At 43.7% G+C, this 21514-nt stretch overlaps 1 protein-coding gene across 1 annotated transcript in view; it reads right to left on the bottom strand.

Annotated features, from left to right (window-relative positions):
* The window catches only part of LOC144765655 (guanylyl cyclase C-like), a 577462-nt gene that overhangs the window by 412333 nt on the left and 143615 nt on the right, over positions 1–21514 (bottom strand). Inside the window, exons 7-8 of the mRNA XM_078650332.1 lie at positions 10052–10169; positions 3896–4031 (exon numbers count right to left, since the gene is read on the bottom strand). Coding sequence (XP_078506458.1) covers positions 3896–4031; positions 10052–10169 — 254 coding nt within the window. The remainder of the gene's footprint in view (positions 1–3895; positions 4032–10051; positions 10170–21514) is intronic.

The raw sequence follows: 21514 nt of genomic DNA, 5'->3' as shown, positions 1-21514 counted from the left end.
GTTTTCACACGACTCTAGAGATATACTCTTGATCAGGGAGAGCAAAGTTGTCATGTTCTATGGTTGTCAGAAACTAAATCCCTTCTTGTCTATCCAGGGATGTTAAAATCCTCCTCGCCTATTCGAGAAAGTTTCTAGTGAACTCTGAGCTAGCTGGCACACAAAACCTACGTCTAATATCAACAGTAGAAGACCTAGTTAACCTCTGTCCTACGTCTATACTATTGAAGATATTATTCCAATGCGCAGAGCCTATTGGGAATATAGGAACTACACTACACTAGTGGGCCTGCAGCACTGATTGTACCACCTGCTTTAGTAGCCCTTTAAACATGTCTCAGACCTTCCACTGCAAAGCCTGTGTGTGCAGTTTGTAACTGACATTTAGACCTGGAAAGTACCTACTTGCCAGGCTCAAACCTTACTTTTTTTTACATGTAAGTCACCCCTAAGGTAGGCCCTATCCAGGCCTGAGGGCAGGGGGCAATGTATGTAAAAAGTAGGACATGCACTTTTCATGTTACAATTATAAGTGTAATGTCCAAATGGGAAAAGATAAGAAATTTGGAGTTTACTGTCTCTGGAATCACAGTTTAAAATCTTTACTTATGTTGAAGTCGGGTTTTAGATTGTAAGCCTGAAACTGCCACTTTTAGAAGTTGGCATTTTAACTTACTTTAATCACTCTGTGCCTCTGCCTGTCTCTGAATACACGTCTAGGGTGGGTTACAGCTGGGCTTTGTGTATTCCTTTTAGACAGTCACACACAAAGGGAGATGGGGTGTGTCATCCAAAGGCTAATGGGCCTTCCTGAGTTTGATTGGGAGGAAGGAGTTGACACTTGCACCTGAACAGGGCTGTGTCCGATCCCCACACAAAGAGCTGCATACCCCCCTGTAGTGAGTCTGGAGCCAGGGAAGAAAAGGCAGGGGCCTTGTGTTCTTTAAAGGCCTCTTTAAAGTCTCCTCCACTTCAAAAGCACAGCTAGGTATAAGTACTGGACCCTGACACCGCCATGTCAGTACACTTCTGGATCTGAGGACATTCTGCCAAGAAGAAGGGCTGCTGAGCTGTCAGGAGAGACTGCCACTCTGCTTTGCTGTGTTGGCCTGCTGCTTCTTGCCTGGGAGTGAGAAGGACTGGATTTGCATCTTTACATCCTCCACGAACTTAAGTGACTCCACATGTTTGGTGGCTTGCCTCCTGTGTTGAAGTCTCAGGGCCATCAAAGACTTCCTTCAACTCTGCTTCAGTTGCTGGATTCTGTCAGCTGTGTGTCCTGCCCTATCAAGAGGTGACAATCCAGCCCTGGGCCTTGAAAGTGGGTTCTGCAGCTATTTTTCCACAAAATTCAACACAGTGGCGACTTTCCACCAATTGGAACCAACGCAGTGCCCTTCAATGCCAATGCGGCACTGCTTCAAGGACATCCCTGCACAGCTCGACAATGATGCGAGACCTGAATGTGGGGCTCAATGAGGATGCACTGCCTGCATCGTAATGAGTTTGATGATGACATGGGACACGACTGCGAGGCTCGAGGATGATGCAGCCCTTTCATCATAAGGGGTTCGATGACAAAGTAGGACCCGACTGCGAGGCTTGATGGAGAAGGATCTAACCAACTGCGTGGATCGGAACCAACGCATCAAGTCTTCAACGCCGATGCTTGCTTCATCCAAAGTACATTTTCAGAAGGCCCTGCCTGGGTCATGTATCCGGCGTTCCCTCCAAAGCAGTTGGTATGAACTTTGGATTCATCCCGGTCCAGCGCGACTGAAAGTAACCCCAAGTTGCTATTTTCTTTTAACACTTTCTGTGCTTATGACGAGCTCAGCTCATCATGAGGGACGGTTGCGCTGTGCTCATGACGAGCTCAGCTCTTCATGACCGTTAGAACGCTCGCACGCGGGGATAATTTCCCCGCTGTGCTGAACGTTCGAAAACGGGTGTGGTCATGACGAGCGGCTCGTCATGAGCACAGCGCCGCCATGCAGCGTGAGGAGCCAAGCTCATCACAAGCACGGCGGCGCAGCGCGCGGCCACCCCACCCGCCGCGCAGCAGGTGAAAAAGCCCCACAGCGAAGGGGTTAAGCACTATATTGCAGTTTATTCTTTAAAAATTCATAACTCAAGTTCTACTTATTGGATTTTTGTTGTCTTGTTTTACTCTTAAAAATATTCTATATTCTTCTAAACTGTTGTGGAGTTTTTTTGTGGTGTTCTCACTGTGCTACTGTAATTAAAGAGTTGTACAAATACTTTACACATTGTCTTTTAAACTAGGCCTGACAGCGCTGTGCCAAGCTATCAGAGCGTGAGCACAGGTTAATTTAGGTTGCGTGTCTGACTTACACTGATAAGGATTGTGGTCCCTACTTTCCACAGAGTTCATACCTCTGTCAAGCAGTGACCCAATTTCAAACAGTGGTGATCAGCGGTGAGGTTAGGATTTGTGTTTGTGCAGTACCTTACAGTAATTTGGTGTACACTACTATCCACTTATAGACGAATTCGAATCAATTGTCTTCTATTGTTATTGTTCTTCCTACTCGCTTTGATTGGCATTTTTAATCTTTCTATTTTCACTGACCAAGGGTTCTAGAAAGTCAGTTTGATTGACATGTCTAGTTTGGTTGTAAACTTTTTATGGTGAGCTACTAGTGGCAATGGGTGTAGAGAGAGGACAGGAACTGCTCTGTACCCAAGTACAAGTTAAGGGTTTACAGTCTTTATCATTCATCCAAAGCTAGAGATAGCTTCACAGAGGGAATTTGTTTTGCAGACAAACCTGAGGGAAAGGGTCTGGAAACATTATGTATACGTGTGTGCAATCAGAGAACATTATGCATACGTACCAGAGAACTCTCACATCTTTCACCCTGAGTTGCAGGGACCTTGCCCACTTCTCAGGATGTCGGGGACATTGGAAATTTTCTTAGGGTAACTCAAATATCTTCCAAACTAATAGTAATTCTGGCTGCTACACATCTTTGCAGCTTTGTAAATTTGTTAATGGGTGTTTCATAGGAATCCCATACATCAATTTGTTACACATACTCTAATTAACTGACTATATTGCAGAGTTTAGTGTGATGTACGTTAGTTAGAATAGGCTGCTCTTTCTCGTTGTTATGGTATCACCTGCCACTCAAAAGTATCTAAAAGGGAAACATTAGAACACGCTTCCAGGTGTATGTAGATAACTTAGCCTTAGAAGTCGTTGCTGCAGAACAAGCACACGAGTCAAACTTGCAACAATTCACATGCACACAACCTATGTCAATTAGAACCACAAGTGCCTATGGACATTCATTGCTTCTGGTTATTTTGGGAACAAACATATCTGTATAACAATCCTAGAACTCTCAGGATTTAGTCACAAGCAACGTGTGGCTCGATGTCATTCCTTAGTGCTGGGAATGACGGAGACAGACACTGGACATATAGGTTAACGCACACTGGGTGAATGCTCCTTCAACGAGTGTGAGACACATACGCAGAGCTGGTGAACTGAGGCTAACTTTGGCTGAAGGAACATGGACGTGGCATAACAAAGGCCCCTGGCAGCCCCTGATGTACGGGAGGGCCCCGAGCTCCAGGGGGTCCCCTCAGCACAGTACCGTGAGAGCTCCTGAGTGAGTCCGGAGGGGGGCACCTCAATGTATTTTGCAGGACCTCTCCTCAAAATTTGTTATGCCACTGGAACATGGCAGACAGGACACGCACTGGCAGAGCTACCCTTAATCTGTGGAGCTAGTTTATATGTTTTCGCTTAGAATTTTTCTTAAAGACTCAGTCAAATAAAGAAAGTGTAATGTTTAACATGTCAGCACTGTAGAACCTTACAAACCTTGGTGTGACCAATGCTGACAATGCCATCATTATATCTCACCTTGGATTGACAAGTTACGGAATTTATTGAGGAAGGCGTTGGGCGTAATCACAATCTTGTCTTCTAGAAGACTCTGAAGCACGTGTTCAAATACCAGGACACCCTCCAAGTAACCTGAGACATACTGGTTCTTGAGCTGCAAGAGAAGGAAAACTGTGAGGCGGCAAACATGGGAATAACTCATCAAAATGTTACCACAAAACGTTGTATGATGTTTTATACTCAGAAACTAGCTACTTAACCATTGCACTTACACCCTGAACATGTAGTGGGTGAATAAGAGATAGATCACCAATTCGAATGAAGCACAAATATATTTCTGGAAGGATCACAAGCAAAGGTGAGCTGGGAGCTCTCTCTAAAGGTAAGGGGCTAAATATTTGGACACATTCAATGACTGATTTCTGTTATAATTAGTTTCTTTAATTAAGATCTTATAGATGTTACCCTTTTGGGTTGTACAGGCTTGCATTTCCCTTCCATTCCTTTCACGCTTCCCATCCCTTCCCTTGCCCTCTAGATGATATCTCCTGATTTATTCCAATGAATTTCCTGTGGGAGAAATGATGTTTAGGGATGAGATGGAAACAACCGGGTCTATACTCCTTTACTATCTGATTGGGGACGGATCAACTTTTGAAATGATCAAAATACTTTCTCGGTTCCATGCAAAAATGTGAGAAACAGGGTAATACATTTCAATGCTTTTTTTCAGGGATTTCCTATTTTTTCTGTCTGGGGTGGAATTTTTCTTCTTACTTCTGATTTTCATGACCCTCAGGCCCATAGAATTCACTGTCAAAGGTGCCATATAACACTCAACATTTTTCTGTTGAATTTAACACCATTATAACATGCCCACTCAACAACATGAACGCACTACTACCACCTTTATGGTTAATGGGAGAAAAATATATAATTAGTGATGTTACTTCTTTTCACAAATGCAATTTATTTACACCACAAGCCTAAAGATACTGTCTCTAGATGGGACATAACATTTTCCTCACATAAGTGATGACATTGAAAATGCAATGATTAATAATATTATGCAGAGGCAAGCCATACACCTCCTCAACAAAATGACCTGTGAATTTACCCACATTTAAGGGGCTAGACCCTAGCAGTTACACAAATAGGCCATGGAATGTTGCTAATCTAAACAACACACGTTTCATGCCCCCACTATTGGCATTCTTTGCCTCTCCTCAAGATGAATACATGGAATAGTTTCCAAGCGAGGTACAAAGGTGCCTCTACAAGTCAAGTATGCCATAAAATGCATGAAAGTACCACTATTGGGCTGATAACATTGCCCCACAAGGCCAACATATAGAATTATACATGAGTAACAATTAATTAGATAAAAGATTCCCACCAAGGTGTTCTGAGTGACATCAAATATTAAACGAGAGTGAAGCCTATCTATAATTGTATGTTATGTATGGCCCCCAAAATTATCTCCCCCTGCTTTCAAGAGCTACGCAGGGACAGAGATGTAATGTGGAAGTTGAATATCAGACTCTTCTCCTTGTTTCATATAAATAAAATACATGGCCTCCTACAACCCACACCCACCACTGTCTGTGCCTTTCCTTTGTTTCCATCCACAAGCTGTATTCCATGCTTTCCATCACTGCTCTGACAGGCCCTTGCAGAGCCCAGCCACAGCAGTCTGGAATTCCTTAATGACACAGCTACAGTGGTTAACACAGTTCTTTTACCCTTGAGACTGGCCGCCTGCCAGATTCCACCATTCAAGCACTGGTCACGTCCATACCCAAACCAGGGCGATACAATTTAGAGATGTCTAATTACAGACCCCTGTCTATGTTATCCACTGAATATAAAATCCTAAGCAAGGCCCTTGCCAATCGCATACAACCACACCTTAATACCTTTATTCACAGTGACCAATGCGTTTTTCTACCAAATCACAGCACCTCTCTGAACACCAGACGGCTAAATTATGTAATGAAGGCCATCCCACAAGCTTACCAATACGCAGGATGGGAAACAACCTTTACAACGCAACTTTTACAACGAACTGCCATTACAACGAAATTTTTACAACGCAAAAACTTTTACAACGCATACCATTACAACGCAGGATTTTACAACGCAAGTACCTTTACAACGCATACCATTACAACGTAAGTATTGGTAAGTATATAATTATTTTTAATATATTATATGTTTGTGTTTTTGGGTATGGGGTATTTTTAGGGTTCAGGGTCAGTTTGGGGTTTTTGGGTAAAGGGGTATTTTCAGGGTTCAGGGTCAGTTTTCAGTTTTTGGGTAAAGGGGTATTTTTAGGGTTCAGGATCAGTTTTCAGTTTTTGGGTAAAGGGGTATTTTTAGGGTTCAGGGTCAGTTTTCAGTTTTTGGGTAAAGGGGTATTTTTAGGGTACAGGGTCAGTTTTCAGTTTTTGGGTAAAGGGGTATTTTTAGGGTTCAGGGTCAGTTTTCAGTTTTTGGGTAAAGGGGTATTTTTAGGGTTCAGGGTCAGTTTTCAGTTTTTGGGTAAAGGGGTATTTTTAGGGTTCAGGGTCAGTTTTCAGTTTTTGGGTAAAGGGGTATTTTTAGGGTACAGGGTCAGTTTTCAGTTTTTGGGTAAAGGGGTATTTTTAGGGTTCAGGGTTAGTTTTCAGTTTTTGGGTAAAGGGGTATTTTTAGGGTTCAGGGTCAGTTTTCAGTTTTTGGGTAAAGGGGTATTTTTAGGGTTCAGGGTCAGTTTTCAGTTTTTGGGGTACAGGGTTAATTTGTAAAAATAAATTAAAATGATTTTTAAATTAAATTAATTAAATTAAATTAAATAAAATTTAATTATATTTTAATAATTTAAATTAATTTATATTAAAAAAAATTATATACTTAGCAATATTTACGTTGTAATGGTATGCGTTGTAAAGGTACTTGCGTTGTAAAATCCTGCATTGTAATTGTATGCGTTGTAAAAGTTTTTGCGTTGTAAAAAATGCGTTGTAATGGTAGTCGTTGTAAAAGTATGCGTTGTAACGTCATACATCCACTCAGGATGTGTAGCACTGGAACTTAGACAGGCATTCGATTCCCAATCCTGGAACTTCATGTTTGCAACATTGAGACGGTTTGGATTCCCGGACACATACCTTAAATGGGTTCGCTTATTATATACGTCCCCTACGGCCAGGGCTCGCACAGGTCGCTACATCTCAGACCAATATAATATTCACAGAGGCACGAGGCAGGGGTGCCCTTTGTCTCCCCTGTTGTTTGTACTTGAATTAGAACCCCTGGCTCTGGCCCTTTGGGACTCGGCAGGCCGGCTTGGCATTCATATCGATGGAGTACATCATCTAATATTCATCTATGCAGATGACATACTCCTATACCTGCGGGACCTGACTGCTGACAATGCCCTTCTCCCTAATATATTCGCCATCTTTGAACGCTTATCAGGCCTGGCCATAAACCCAGAGAAATTGACAAGTTAATTCTTCCAAAAGACACCACACCTAACCCACCTGCAGTTCGGCACTTACACCCACCACTCCCACCACATTTAAATACCTAGGCATTCACGTCTACAGAACACAAGAGGATCAAATAGAGGGCAATAATTAGCGGGCAATAACACAGCTCCATGCTATTGTAGGGTTCTGGTCTTCTCTACCCTTATTGGTGATGGGACGGATCACTATCTCAAAAATGGTGATGCTGCCTCGCATATTATACTACTTTGTGAATCTGCCAGTTGTCCTCCCACAGTCCATTTTTAATACATTGAACACCATACTGGTGAATCTTATCTGGGGCGCTGGCCGTGGAGGAATAAGTCTTCGGAAGCTCCAACTGGAGACACAAAATGGCGGCCTGGGAGTCTCCAACTTCCGAGGTTACTAATACGCTAGTCAGCTCCAGTGCTATCATACTGGACCGCAGGAAGGAATTTGCAAGAAATTGGGTTTACGCCGCAGAGGTTAGATCGAGGTGAGCTGCCTTCTTTGCTACTGCCGAGGGCTAGGATCCCTCCAGATTTCCCTCCCCTGTTGAGGACTGCCCTACTCTGTTGGAGGAAGGCTCTATCCTACACATCTACAGGGATCCCATACACCACAAACATTCCAATACTAGGCATCCCTACACCACAGGGGGGACTTACGAAGACCAGAATACAGGACTGGATGGACAATGGGGTAGAGGAGGTAGGAGCGTTCTTTGGTGATGGCCCTATGTTTGGTCACAACTCCTTTTTGCAGGCCACAGGGGCACCACTGCACCTATATCTTTTACACGCTAATGTGACACATTATATCAGAACCACATGGGCCCCACAGAGGAATGATCCTCCACAACATAACTTGGTACACCTCTTATACTACATCGGACCTGGGGGGCATTTAGTACACTGGCTATACACTGGAGTTTGGGCACATGCAGCAATTGCACTTCCCTTAGGGCACACTGGGCAGAGGACTCTAGAGTTGAGATCACGGACAAAGCATGGAAATGTATGTTGGAACATCCCAAAAAAGTAGCGCTTAATGCGAAACTCAAATTTATCCAGACGATGATACTTTATAGGTCATACCTTACCCCGAAAAAGATACACCATATGTTTCTGGACTCCCCCCACTGCTGCCCCCATTGTAAAGGAGACGAGGCGGACTTTATCCACATGCTCTGGTCTTGCCCTTGCCTGCGGGGCTACTGGGGGGGAGTCCGCCACTCTTTAACAGTAGTGACGCAACTCCCGGTTCTGGATGAGGTCCTAAACAGCCTTGTAGGCCTTCGTAGACGCTCAAAGGTACAAAAGGTGCGGTTAAAGTTCTTGGACCTAGAACTCAACTTGGCGATCAGGGTTCTCGCTATGAGGTGGAAGTCCCCCAGATGCCCGGCGGTCACTACTTGGCAAACTGACATGCTTCAATGGGGAAGGGCGGAGGGTGCAGCTCTTCGAAGGGCGGAAGAGAGAGGGCTGAGGAAGCAACCCGTCTCCCTGGATTGGGAGGCTATGATAATTGAACTGGAAGCACTTTATTTGTCCCCCACACAAGCTACCGCGACCCAGTAACATACAAGGGCGCCTTGTGACTTTCCGCCATTAGGCTCTGAAGACCCGAGAAATTGTGACTTCACCATGGAAACTACATTCTCTAGAAGGATATCTATATATAGACCTCCTTCGACTACCGTGTAAGTTGAAGTAAGACTGATCAGGAGAGGAATAGGCAGGGTTAGGGTGGGGGGGAGAATGGGTTTGTATAAGTTCTCATTAGTTGAATGTAAATATACACAACTTTGTAATGACGCTAATGATATAACATGTCCACTGCTCGCTTGGTAGCATTGTCAATACAGAATACGACCTTCGTTTTCCTTTTATATCAGAATGAATAATGAGAACAGAATTTCTATGTAACACATATACTGTGATTGTTGTAATAGAAAAAGGACTGTATCTAGAGAATTCTCCTTCCAATGCACATTCTTTAATGCGGTCATCAATAAAGTGTGTTAAAAAAAAACACAGTTCTTTTACCCACCGTTCCTACATCATAGCAGCAAAATACTCGTTTTAGAATCCAGTCATTCATGCTTATGGTTCTCTATGAGAGTCAAGCATAACATATAGAATCATAAATGGGTAACAGTGAATAACATGGATGTTCTTTACCGAGGGTTTCTGAGTGACATCAAATAGACAAAGAGAACAAAGTACAAATGAACACTTCTCAGGATTTTTCTCGGTACATGCCAATGAATGCACAGCCCTAGGTTGGATGGAACAAGCCTGTGCAGACGTTTAGAAACCCGGCACCATTCATTAAACTGGATCCAGTCATTTATGGGTAACCAATACAGTAGCAGCAGGTTCTCTTCGGATGAAACAAACATCCAATATGCAGTTGTTTTTTTGGTTAAGTGGCAGAGTTCTGCTGAGGGTGGCGTTTTTGACACTGTGCTGGCTCTGACATATGCATAGGGAGACTATTGTGATAACGTATCACTAAACTGTAAATAAATATCACAGTACCACAGTCACATAATTTTCTTATTACAAGTGATTATTCATATTACAGCGGGCCTATAATAAGGAAAGTATGGAGTTATAGGCCTTATGGAATTGCAGACGCTTATACATATATTTAGGACATTCATACATTATATTACCATTTCTTTCTGTCCTTGTCCAACCAGGCGAGAGTTATAATTGGATTTAGGTGGTAACGTCAAGACCAGCACGTGCTGCATATATGTGGACGAGGTCGTATTCTTGAAGTAGGCCTCACTGCAAACGTAAAACACAGGAGAAGGTAAGGAAATTACTCTGATAAGTCTTTATCAATCAATCAATCCATAGTTATTAACGTAAGCAATTTTCCATAAAACATATACATAATTTCATTTTCATAATAAAAACTCATACACAAAATCAAAGTGTTCATAGTAAAATCCAAAAGTACCTAACATTTATCAATATTAATCAATATTGTAAAAACATTATCAGCTAAAAATAGTAAAAAGTAAGATTATCATAAAATAATTTCAGCTAAGGAAGATATCACAAAAAACACAGTTGATGGACAGAATGTACAGCAATGTCATACATTCACCCCAGTACAAGGATCTGGGCCTAAATCCATCGTTTTTTTGCACTCCACACCACCCTGGGTTAGACACTGGCTATATGCAAATCAGCTCTGACCCTGTGCCTCATGGGAACAGTCCAGTCCGAACTACCAAGCCATGTCTTTCCCAGACCGGAATCAAGCATCCAAGGACCGGTTTCTGGCTATCAGCCTTCATTCAGCCTGGATAGCTTGATACCCAGCCCACTCGGGGTGAAAATTGCAAAAAACACAGTTGATGCACAGAATGTAGAACAATGCCATACATTCACCCCAGTACAAGGATCTGGGCCTAAATCCATCGTTTTTTTGCACTCCACACCACCCTGGGTTAGACACTGGCTATATGCAAATCAGCTCTGACCCTGTGCCTCATGGGAACAGTCCAGTCCGAACTACCAAGCCATGTCGTTCCCAGACCGAAATCATGCATCCAAGGACCGGTTTCTGGCTATCCGCCTTCATTCAGCCTGGATAGCTTGACTCCAGTGGTGTGGAGAGCCTGGGACTCACGTCTGAGCATACCCAGCCCACTCAGGGTGAAAATTGCAAAAAACACAGTTGATGGACAGAATGTAGAATAATGTCATACATTCACCCCAGTACAAGGATCTGGGCCAAACTCCATCGTTTTTTTGCATTCCACACCACCCTGGGTTAGACACTGGCTATATGCAAATCAGCTCTGACCCTGTGCCTCATGGGAACAGTCCAGTCCGAACTACCAAGCCATGTTTTTCCCAGACCGGAATCAAGCATCCAAGGACCGGTTTCTGGCTATCAGCCTTCATTCAGCCTGGATAGCTTGACTCCAGTGGTGTGGAGAGCCTGGGACTCACGTCTGAGCATACCCAGCCCACTCGGGGTGAAAATTGCAAAAAACACAGTTGATGGACAGAATGTGGAACAATGTCATACATTCACCCCAGTACAAGGATCTGGGCCTAAATCCATCATTTGTTTGCACTCCACACCACCCTGGGTTAGACACTGGCTATATGCAAATCAGCTCTGACCCTGTGCCTCATGGGAACAGTCCAGTCCGAACTACCAAGCCATGTCTTTCCCAGACCGGAATCAAGCATCCAAGGACCGGTTTCTGGCTATCAGCCTTCATTCAGCCTGGATAGCTTGACTCCAGTGGTGTGGAGAGCCTGGGACTCACGTCTGAGCATACCCAGCCCACTCAGGGTGAAAATTGCAAAAAACACAGTTGATGGACAGAATGTAGAACAATGTCATACATTCACCCCAGTACAAGGATCTGGGCCTAAATCCATCGTTTTTTTTGCACTCCACACCGTCTGGGAAAGACATGGCTTGGTAGTTCGGACTGGACTGTTCCCATGAGGCACAGGGTCAGAGCTGATTTGCATATAGCCAGTGTCTAACCCAGGGTGGTGTGGAGTGCAAAACAATGATGGATTTAGGCCCAGATCCTTGTACTGGGGTGAATGTATGACATTGTTCTACATTCTGTCCATCAACTGTGTTTTTTGCAATTTTCACCCCGAGTGGGCTGGGTATGCTCAGACGTGAGTCCCAGGCTCTCCACACCACTGGAGTCAAGCTATCCAGGCTGAATGAAGGCTGATAGCCAGAAACCGGTCCTTGGATGCTTGATTCCGGTCTGGGAAAAACATGGCTTGGTAGTTCGGACTGGACTGTTCCCATGAGGCACAGGGTCAGAGCTGATTTGCATATAGCAAGTGTCTAACCCAGGGTGGTGTGGAGTGCAAAAAAACGATGGATTTAGGCCCAGATCCTTGTACTGGGGTGAATTTATGACATTGTTCTACATTCTGTCCATCAACTGTGTTTTTTGCAATTTTCACCCCGAGTGGGCTGGGTATGCTCAGACGTGAGTCCCAGGCTCTCCACACCACGGGAGTCAAGCTATCCAGGCTGAATGAAGGCTGATAGCCAGAAACCGGTCCTTGGATGCTTGATTCCGGTCTGGGAAAGACATGGCTTGGTAGTTCGGACTGGACTGTTCCCATGAGGCACAGGGTCAGAGCTGATTTGCATATAGCCAGTGTCTAACCCAGGGTGGTGTGGAGTGAAAAAAAACGATGGATTTAGGCCCAGATCCTTGTACTGGGGTGAATGTATGACATTGTTCTACATTCTGTCCATCAACTGTGTTTTTTGCAAGGAAGATATCACAGCACATTTCGTCTGAAACAATAATTAAGTTCAAACAAAAAACACAATCTAGTAAATACAGAAATACCCTCGCTGGCACTCAATAAAACTAATATCTACGAATGAGTAAGACATCCAAAATGTAAGTGCTGAGCAGAAAACTGATATTTAGAAATAGCAAACATATCTTGCACAGTGTCTGATTTACATAATCTTAGGGCAACCCTATGGTGCTCTAAACCTACATTAATAGGCCAGGTAGTAAGAATTGATAATACAACTCCTACATAATAGACTGAGAATAGAAAATGGCTTTTAGTTTCCAATAGACAGGGAAAATGGACAATATTGAGTGGAAGTAAGATTCTGATGACCAGAACTTTGTTACATTAGTTCCTTGCGTAATTGCAATAGATTGTTTCCAACTAGCTTCAACCGTAGATCATGGGAACTCACAAACTTTCTCTCGGGGGCCAAATTTACAGTGTGGGTTGTGGCCGAGGGCCGCACTGGTGGGGTGGGGTCAGTGGGGGTGGGGCGGGACAAGAGCAACAAAAACAACTGTGGACATGAGGTTGAACACAGGCCCTGCAGCGGACGCCTTCGTCCACTGAGCCACCAGACCCGGCATACACACATCTTTCTCTCTCTCTCTCTCTCTCTCTCTCTCTCTCTCTCTCTCTCTCTCTCTCTCTCTCTCTCTCTCTCTCTCTCTCTCTCTCTTAATCTCTGTCTCCCTCCCTCTCTCTATCTTTCCCTCCCTCTCTCTGTCTCCCTCTCTCTCTCTTTCTCCCTCCCTCTCTCTGTCTCCCTCTCTCTCCCTCTCTCTTCCTTCCTCTCTCTCTGTCTCCCTCTGTCTCACTCACTCTGTCTGTCTCTCTCTCTGTCTACCTCTCTCTCTCTCTCTCTCGCTCTCTGTCTTCCTCCCTCTGTCTCCCTCCATCTGTCTCCCTTCCTCTTTCTCCCTCTATCTCCCTCCCTCTGTCTCCCTCACTCTGTCTTCCTCCCTCTGTCTCCTCCAGCCTCCCTCTGTCTCCCTCTCTCTCGGTTTCCCTCACTCTCTGTCTCCCTCTCCCTGTCTCCCTCTGTTCCCTCTCTCTCTGTCTCCCTTCCTCTGTCTGCCTCCCTCTGTCTGTTGCCCTCCGTCTCCATCTGTCTGCCTCCCTCTGTCTCCCTCCCTCTGTCTCCCACCCTCTGTCTCCCTTTCACTCTGTCTCCCTCCCTCCATCTTCCTCCCTCCATCTTCCTCCTCTATCTTCCTTCCTCTATCTTCCTCCCTCTATCCTCCTCCATCTTCCTCCCTCTATCTTCCTTCCTCTATCTTCCTCCCTCTATCCTCCTCCCTCTATCTGTCACCCTCTGTCTGTCACCCTCTGTCACCTCACCCCAGCTTCCCAGACACACACGGCTGCACCCGAGAACTTCACAGGTCTTTAAAAGACCATTTACTTGTTAATGAGGCTTTGTTGTGAATCGCCCGGCCCCGTAGAGCAGAGTGTCTCGGAGTCAGCGCTGCTGCGGCAGTGTTTGCTGACACATTTAATTTTTTTTTTTTTTAAACTCAGGTACAATGTCTGCAAGGTCCGCGGGCCACCAAGGAAGGCTTGCCGGGCCACTGGTGGCCTGCGGGCCGTATTAAGAGTACCCTTGCTGATGTGCGATGTGATGTGAAAGATTCTTATATAGCGCGACTAACACCTGAAGGTTTTTTGGCGCTTGTGTGGGGAAAGCGGAGAAGAAAAAGGGTAGAGAGCTAATTGTAGGCTTCAGTGAACAAAAAGGTTTTAAGGAGAGATCTAAACCTGGTGTAAGTGGAGGGTAGCCTTAGAGAGAGGGGAAGGGCATTCCAGAAAGAAGGAGCTAAAAAAGAAAACCTGAGGCCGCCATGTTTCTTCCTCTTAAATCTGGGGACTGTCAGCAAAGCCAGCTGGGACGAATGAAGGCTACGAGAGGGAACATAAGGGTGAAGAAGGGAAGAGATAAATGAGGGGCCTCCGCCTGCAAGGGATTTGAAAATTATGCAGCCTAGTTTAAACTTGCAGCGAGCAGTGACCGGAAGCCAATGTAGGCTTTTCAAAAGGGGACGGACGTGTTGATGTCTGGGTTGGTGAAAAATAAGGCGGGCGGCCTGGTTTTGGATCAGCTGCAATCTTTTGGCTTGGTAGTCAGGGATGCCTACATAGAGTGCATTTGCGTAGTCGATTCGTGAGATGACTAGCGCCAGCAAAGCCAGAGTGAGGGCCTCGGAGGTGAGGAGGCGGGAGATTTTACGGATCTTCCTAAGCTGGAAATGGCAGGAAGATACTACCGCACTGATCTGGGACTTCATTGAGAGGTCACTGCTAATAATGACCCCCAGGCTTTTTGCAGAATTGACTGGGCAAGGAGGACTGCCCAGTCTTGTCGGCCAAAAGGAAGGTTGCCAAGGGTTAGGGGATCCCCCGACAAGAACCAGCTCGGTCTTGTCGGGGTTGAGCTTAAGATGGTTTGAGCTCATCCAATCACTGATAAAACAGAGGGTGGTTTGGAAAGTGGAGATTGACTGATCCGAAGGGTCGATGGTAAAGACCAGTTGAATGTCATCCGCGTAATTAAACGCGGTGACATTCAGGCTGCGGAGGGAGCGGATCAGGGGAGCCAGGTATAAATTAAAAAGAAGTGGGGACAGGGAAGATCCCTGGGGGACGCCACAGGTTAGCCCAACCTGGCCAGCTGAGAACTGAGACAGCCTGACCGCTTGTTTGCGATCAGACAAGAAAGAGTGGACCCAGTCAAGGGCAGTGCCCCGAATGCCGGCTTCTCTGACACGGTCCACAAGGATACCATGGTCGACCGTGTCAAAGGCGGCCGACAGGTCCAGCAGGACCAGGGCTTGACAGATGTTAGCGTCGGCCCCTCTGCGCAATACCTCCATAACAGAGAGTATGACAGCCTCTGTGGAGTGCGCAGGTCTAAACCCGGCCTGCTGGGAGTCCAGAAAATGTAGATTAAAGATATGGGGCCATATGTACAAAGGTATTTTGCATTTCCTAATGGTGCAAATCGCACTTTAGGGAAATTAGGAAATGCAAAATGCCATTTTGGTTTGTAAGTAAGGCATTTACCCAGTAGAAATAGCATTTTGGAAATCGCTAAATAGAAAATCGCAAATAGGGATTTCTAAATTTCAAATTACTTACTGCATGTGCATAGGATTTCCTCCTACTTGTGACTAGTCGCAAAAAGCCATTTAGGAAATGCAATTACCATCAAGGCGTATCTGGTGGCAACCAGCTGCAACCTATAAAAAGGCACCTAAAATATACAATGGCATTCCTGTATGTTTTGGCAAGGAGGATGAGGAATTTGGCTGGTAGGCAGAGAAGGATGAGGAGACAGGGGAGGATATTTAGGGTGAGGGTCCTCCTGTTTGAACAGACAGAGGAGGAGATTTAAGAGAAGTACAGGCTCAGTAGTGAGGTAATGCTGGATTTAATGACTAAATTACAACCCCAGCTTCAGACCCCAACACTCAGGAAGAATGCAATCCCAGCACAGGTACAGGTATTGTGTTTCCTACACCTCTTAACTTCTGGCAGTTACCAGGGGGTCATATCAGTGGCAGGGGGGTGATATAAAGTGCCTTTTCGAGGTTCTTTAACAAGTTCCTGGACGAATCACTGTCAAAATATCGACCTACAAAATATCGACCTAAAGGAATATCGATGCAGAAATATCGAAGGCAAGACTATCGACATCCTATCTACAACATGGTAAGTACAAAAATATCGAGAAAAAAAATATAGATGTTAAAAATATCGATGTTAAAAATATCGTTTTTTTCTGTAAAAATATAAATGTTAAATAAAGTAAATACCACTAATAAATAAAATAAACATAATAAAAAATATCTAATAATGTTTAAAATTAATAAATAATGCATATATAATAATAATACATTAATTAAAGATATACATAAAATATATAATATATACATACTTAATAAGTTGTAATAATTATTAATAAATTAATAAAAAAATATTATAAATTACAAATACATTTACAAACATAAATAAAAATTAAAGAATTACGTTTAATAAATTAAAAAAATTAAATATATACTTTTAATATTTTTAAAATTAATTATATACTACATTATCTAAATTTATACAAAAAAATTAAATAACTAAATAAATAAAAATACTATTCATAATCAATAAGTAAAAAAAATACAGTAATAAAAATGTTGGATAGCATAGAACTTAAAATTACCATTCCCACTCCAAAGAGCGCAACAGTAGAGAAACTGTTGTATAGCGTAGGGGTAAAAATTACTATTCCAACTCCAGAGAGTGCAACAGTAGGGAAAGCACAGTAGGGAAAGCGTTGGATAGTGCAGCGTAGGGGTTAAAATTACTATTCCAACTCCAGAGAGTGCAACAGTAGGGAAAGCGTTGGATAGCGTAGGGTCAAAAATTACTATTCCCACTCCAGAGAGTGCAACAGTAGGGAAAACATTGGATAGCGTAGGGGTAAAAATTACTATTCCAACTCCAGAGAGTGCAACAGTAGGGAAAGCATTGGATAGCGTAGGGGTAAAAATTACTATTCCAACTTCAGAGAGTGCAACAGTAGGGAAAGCGTTGGATAGCAGAGGCGTAAAAATTACTATTCCCACTCCAGAGAGTGCAACAGTAGGGAAAGCGTTGGATAGCATAGGGGTAAAAATTACTATTCCAACTCCAGAGAGTGCAACAGTAGGGAAAGCGTTGGATAGCGTAGGGGTAAAAATTACTATTCCAACTCTTGAGAGTGCAACAGTAGGGAAAGCGTTGGATAGCGTAGGGGTACAAATTACTATTCCAACTCCAGAGAGTGCAACAGTAGGGAAAGTGTTGGATAGCGTAGGGTTAAAAATTAATATTCCCACTCCAGAGAGTGCAACAGCAGGGAAAGCGTTGGATAGCGCAGGGGTAACATTTACTATTCCGACTCCAGAGAGTGCAACAGTATGGAAAGCGTTGGATAGAGTAGGGGTAAAAATTACTATTCCCAATCCAGAGAGTGCAACAGTAGGGAAAGCATCGGATAGCGTAGAAGTTAAATATAACATACTTATAAATAATTGTTGTAAATAAAATATTTAAAAATGTAATTTTTAAATAACTCTACATCATTTGCAAATACCCATTTATAATTACTAAAACATATTTAAAATTGAATAATTAATTAACACTAAATTAACATTAAATACCAATAAATATGAATTAATAAATATAAATTACCAAATAATAAATATTGAACACTAAAATATTTTTCAAAAGAAAAAACATATTGATAATTAAAAATTGATTAACAATTAAAAAATGGTAAACAATACATTTATTTTTAAATAAAAACATTTTTATGAAAAATGAATTACCAATTAATAAAATTAATTTACAATTAATACAAAGTAATTAATTAGAAATATCAATTACCAATTGTAAAAAATTAATTACCAATTAAAAAAATTCATTGCCAATTAAAACATTTCATTTCCAATCAAAAACCTTAATTACCAATTAAAAAGAGTAATTGCAAATTAAAAAATGTAATTTTCAATTAAAAACCTTAATTACCAATTAAAAAAATGAATTGCCGATTACAAAATGTAATTACCAATTAAAAACCTTAATTACCAATTAAAAAAATTTATTAGCAATTAAAATAATTTACCAATTAATAATTAATTAGAAATAAAAAAAATATCAATACCAATAAAAAATAAATAATTACTTAATTACAACTAAATTACTTCCCACCCAATTCCCCTATAAACCCACAACCCGCTACAGAACTTAAACGAAAAAATTAATTAAATTAAATTACAATTACTAAAAATGAATAATTAATTTACTATAATTAAATTACTTCCCACCCTATTGTTCCGCCTGTTAACCGGTCCAACACCGCAGGAGTGAAGAATGTACCAATCCCCTACCCCCGCCGTAGCCCCCCAACACCCACAAGTATAACTCCAGGTGATGGGAAACCACTACGCAGGGAGAGGGTGGGTTAACAAAACAGGGAAACATAAGGTCCTGGGTAATGCAGCGTGTCTCTTCGGATCCCCCGGCAGTGGACTACTCGACCCCAGCCGAGACCTTAAAAACAAAAAGGGGAACAAGATTAAACACACCGGACCCGCCTAATACGTACCAAGTACACACAAGAACCCACCAACTTTCCAGCTTATCCTAGTCGCTGCTCAGGAGTAGCTCAAACAAAACAGGAAAAAAAACGTCTGTTTCCTGAATAAAAGCTCCACTTGGTAACCCAGACCAACCATGCACGGTCGGAAAGACACTGAAAGTAACAAAGGGGGTGGCGTAAACAAGAGAAAGGAAAAAATAGGGTAAGGTAGGGGGAAAAAAAGGTGTCCACAAGACTAGGAAAGCACCAAAAAAACCCTGTGATCTAAAAACACAAAGGTAGCACAAAAAACGGCCGTTATTCAGCCCCTTCGTGAAACCGCCCAAAAGATACACAACAAGGCGGTTGGTCTGCAAAGACCAGGAAGTCGAGACGCCAAGTTCTTGATGGAACACGCAGCCGCGTGTCCCCTGGCATCACCCGTTATCAGAAATGGTCCCAACTGACTGTTCCGAAAAGCCAAAAGCCCAGGATAACAAAAAAAAGGAGAGAAGAAGGGGATGTCGGCAAACAGCCCACTAGAGGCCAACAGCCGTAGACCTCACTAGAGAAGGAACAAGGTAAGGAAACAGGAACAGGAAATCCCAAGGCAAGGGACCATCATAGAAACCAAGCACCGGTTTCCTGGAGGCAGGCCCATTTAAAGCGAGCCCAAGGGAGCGTCCATAAATTCATGCATGCACTTGGTACGCAGAAGAAGCCGGAGGACGGGAAACTAGACAGAAGGCACCGCTCCCCCTGAATCCCAACAGTACCCACCCCCAAAAGCCTTCCCACTGGCCTAGGCTTCCCAGGGTGCTGACGATGGAACAAACGCACCAACCGGGCTGTTTGCACCTGACTCGCCGGTTCCCAGGAGCGATCCTCGGGGGCATACCCCTTCCAGTCTATAAGATAATACAACCTCCCCCCTCTCCTCCTAGAGTCCAGAACTGCATTGACCTCATACTCCTCGTTATCATCAATCAAGACAGGAGGAGGAGGTGGTACGTCCTGAGTAGTGGTGACATACGGCTTCAACAAAGATATATGAAACACCGGATGGATACTATAGTCATCCGGTAGAGTCAGCCTCATCGCAACAGGATTCACCACCTTCTGGATATCAAAGGGACCCACAAACCGAGGCTGTAATTTCCTCGGTCCCGGCAATCTCAGATGTTGGCTGAGTGCATACTGTTATTATAGGCAAACTCAGCCACAAGAAGAGCACGTACCCAACTGCCTGTCAACGATACAAACAAACATCGCAGGTACTGTTCCATGGTTTGGTTGGTACGTTCCGTTTGCCCGTCACTTTGTGGATGATAGGCCGATGACAGCCTTACGTCCATTTGCAGAGACAGGCATAAGGCAGACTAAAAGTGAGACACGAACTGTGCCCCCCTATCCGACACAATGGCAGAAGGCACCCCATGTAGCCTCAACACTTGAGCGATGAACACTTCAGCCAACTCCCTAGATGTTGGCAGCTTGAGTAAGGGAATAAAATGCGCCGTCTTAGTGAAAAGATCCACTACTACCAGAATGGTCGTAAACCCCGAGTCAGGTGGCAAATCGGTCACGAAATCCATACTGATAGTATGCCAGGGGGAGGGAGGCACTGGCAATGGATGCAACAACCCAGATGGGGACATGTGCGAGGACTTACTAACAGCACACACCGGACATGAGGCCACAAATACCTGCACGTCATGTGCTAAGGACTTCCACCAGAACCAACGCAAACACATCTCCTTGGTCTTATTGACCCCAGGATGCCCAACCAGAGACGAAGAATGACAATAGGTAAGAACCAGTGTACGCAACTAAGGGGGCACAAACAACTTGTCTGCCGGGTACAACAACCTGTTCTTTAGAGTAAACCCTGGTTCTGACAACCACGGAGACAGATCTAACCGTCCCACTTCTTCCTGTACTTTAACCAAAAATTCGTCCATGGAGGCACATCCTACAATCTTTTCTGTAGGTATCATAAATTGGGTCTCACTAACCCGCCCTCCCTCTGATGGACTTACATAGATCCGGGACAAGGCATCAGATTTCCCCTGTTGGGCTGCTGGCCTATAAGTGCTATACGTGATGGTAAAATCGTATTTGTTGAAAAACAACACCCACCTCATGTGCCTTAGTGTCAAGGCCCTGGCAGAACGAAAAAATTCCAAGTTCTTGTGATTGGTATATATTGTAATGGGGTGCCGAGCCCCCCAGAGGTAGTGACGCCATTCCTCAAATGATAGCTTTATGGCCAGTAACTCCCTCTCCGCCACAGTGTAATTCTGCTCCGCAGGTAACAGCGTCTTCGAGAAGAACGCGATAGGATGCATAAACCCTGTTACACTGTCGCGCTGGGACAATACACTCCCTACTGCCAATTGAGATGCATCCGCCTCCACGTAAAACAGGGGGCTGGATCAGGATGCATCAACACCGGGGCAGATGTAAATTGCCCGATCAATAGTTCTAACGCTGACTGCGCCGCCAATGTCCAAACAAAAGCCACTCCCTTCTTCAACAAAGATGTCATAGGTGAAACTATTTCCGAGAAATGACTAATAAAACGCCTATAGAAGTTGGAAAATCCAAGGAGGACCTGTATATCCTTTGCACATGCGGGCATAGGCCAGTTGATAATGGCGTCTATTTTCCGGGGGTCCATCTTTATTCCATCCGCCGAAATCAAGAA

Source organism: Lissotriton helveticus, chromosome 1_1 (assembly GCF_964261635.1).
Source record: "Lissotriton helveticus chromosome 1_1, aLisHel1.1, whole genome shotgun sequence".
Lineage (NCBI taxonomy): Eukaryota > Metazoa > Chordata > Amphibia > Caudata > Salamandridae > Lissotriton > Lissotriton helveticus.
This window is presented reverse-complemented; position numbering and strand designations above follow the sequence as displayed.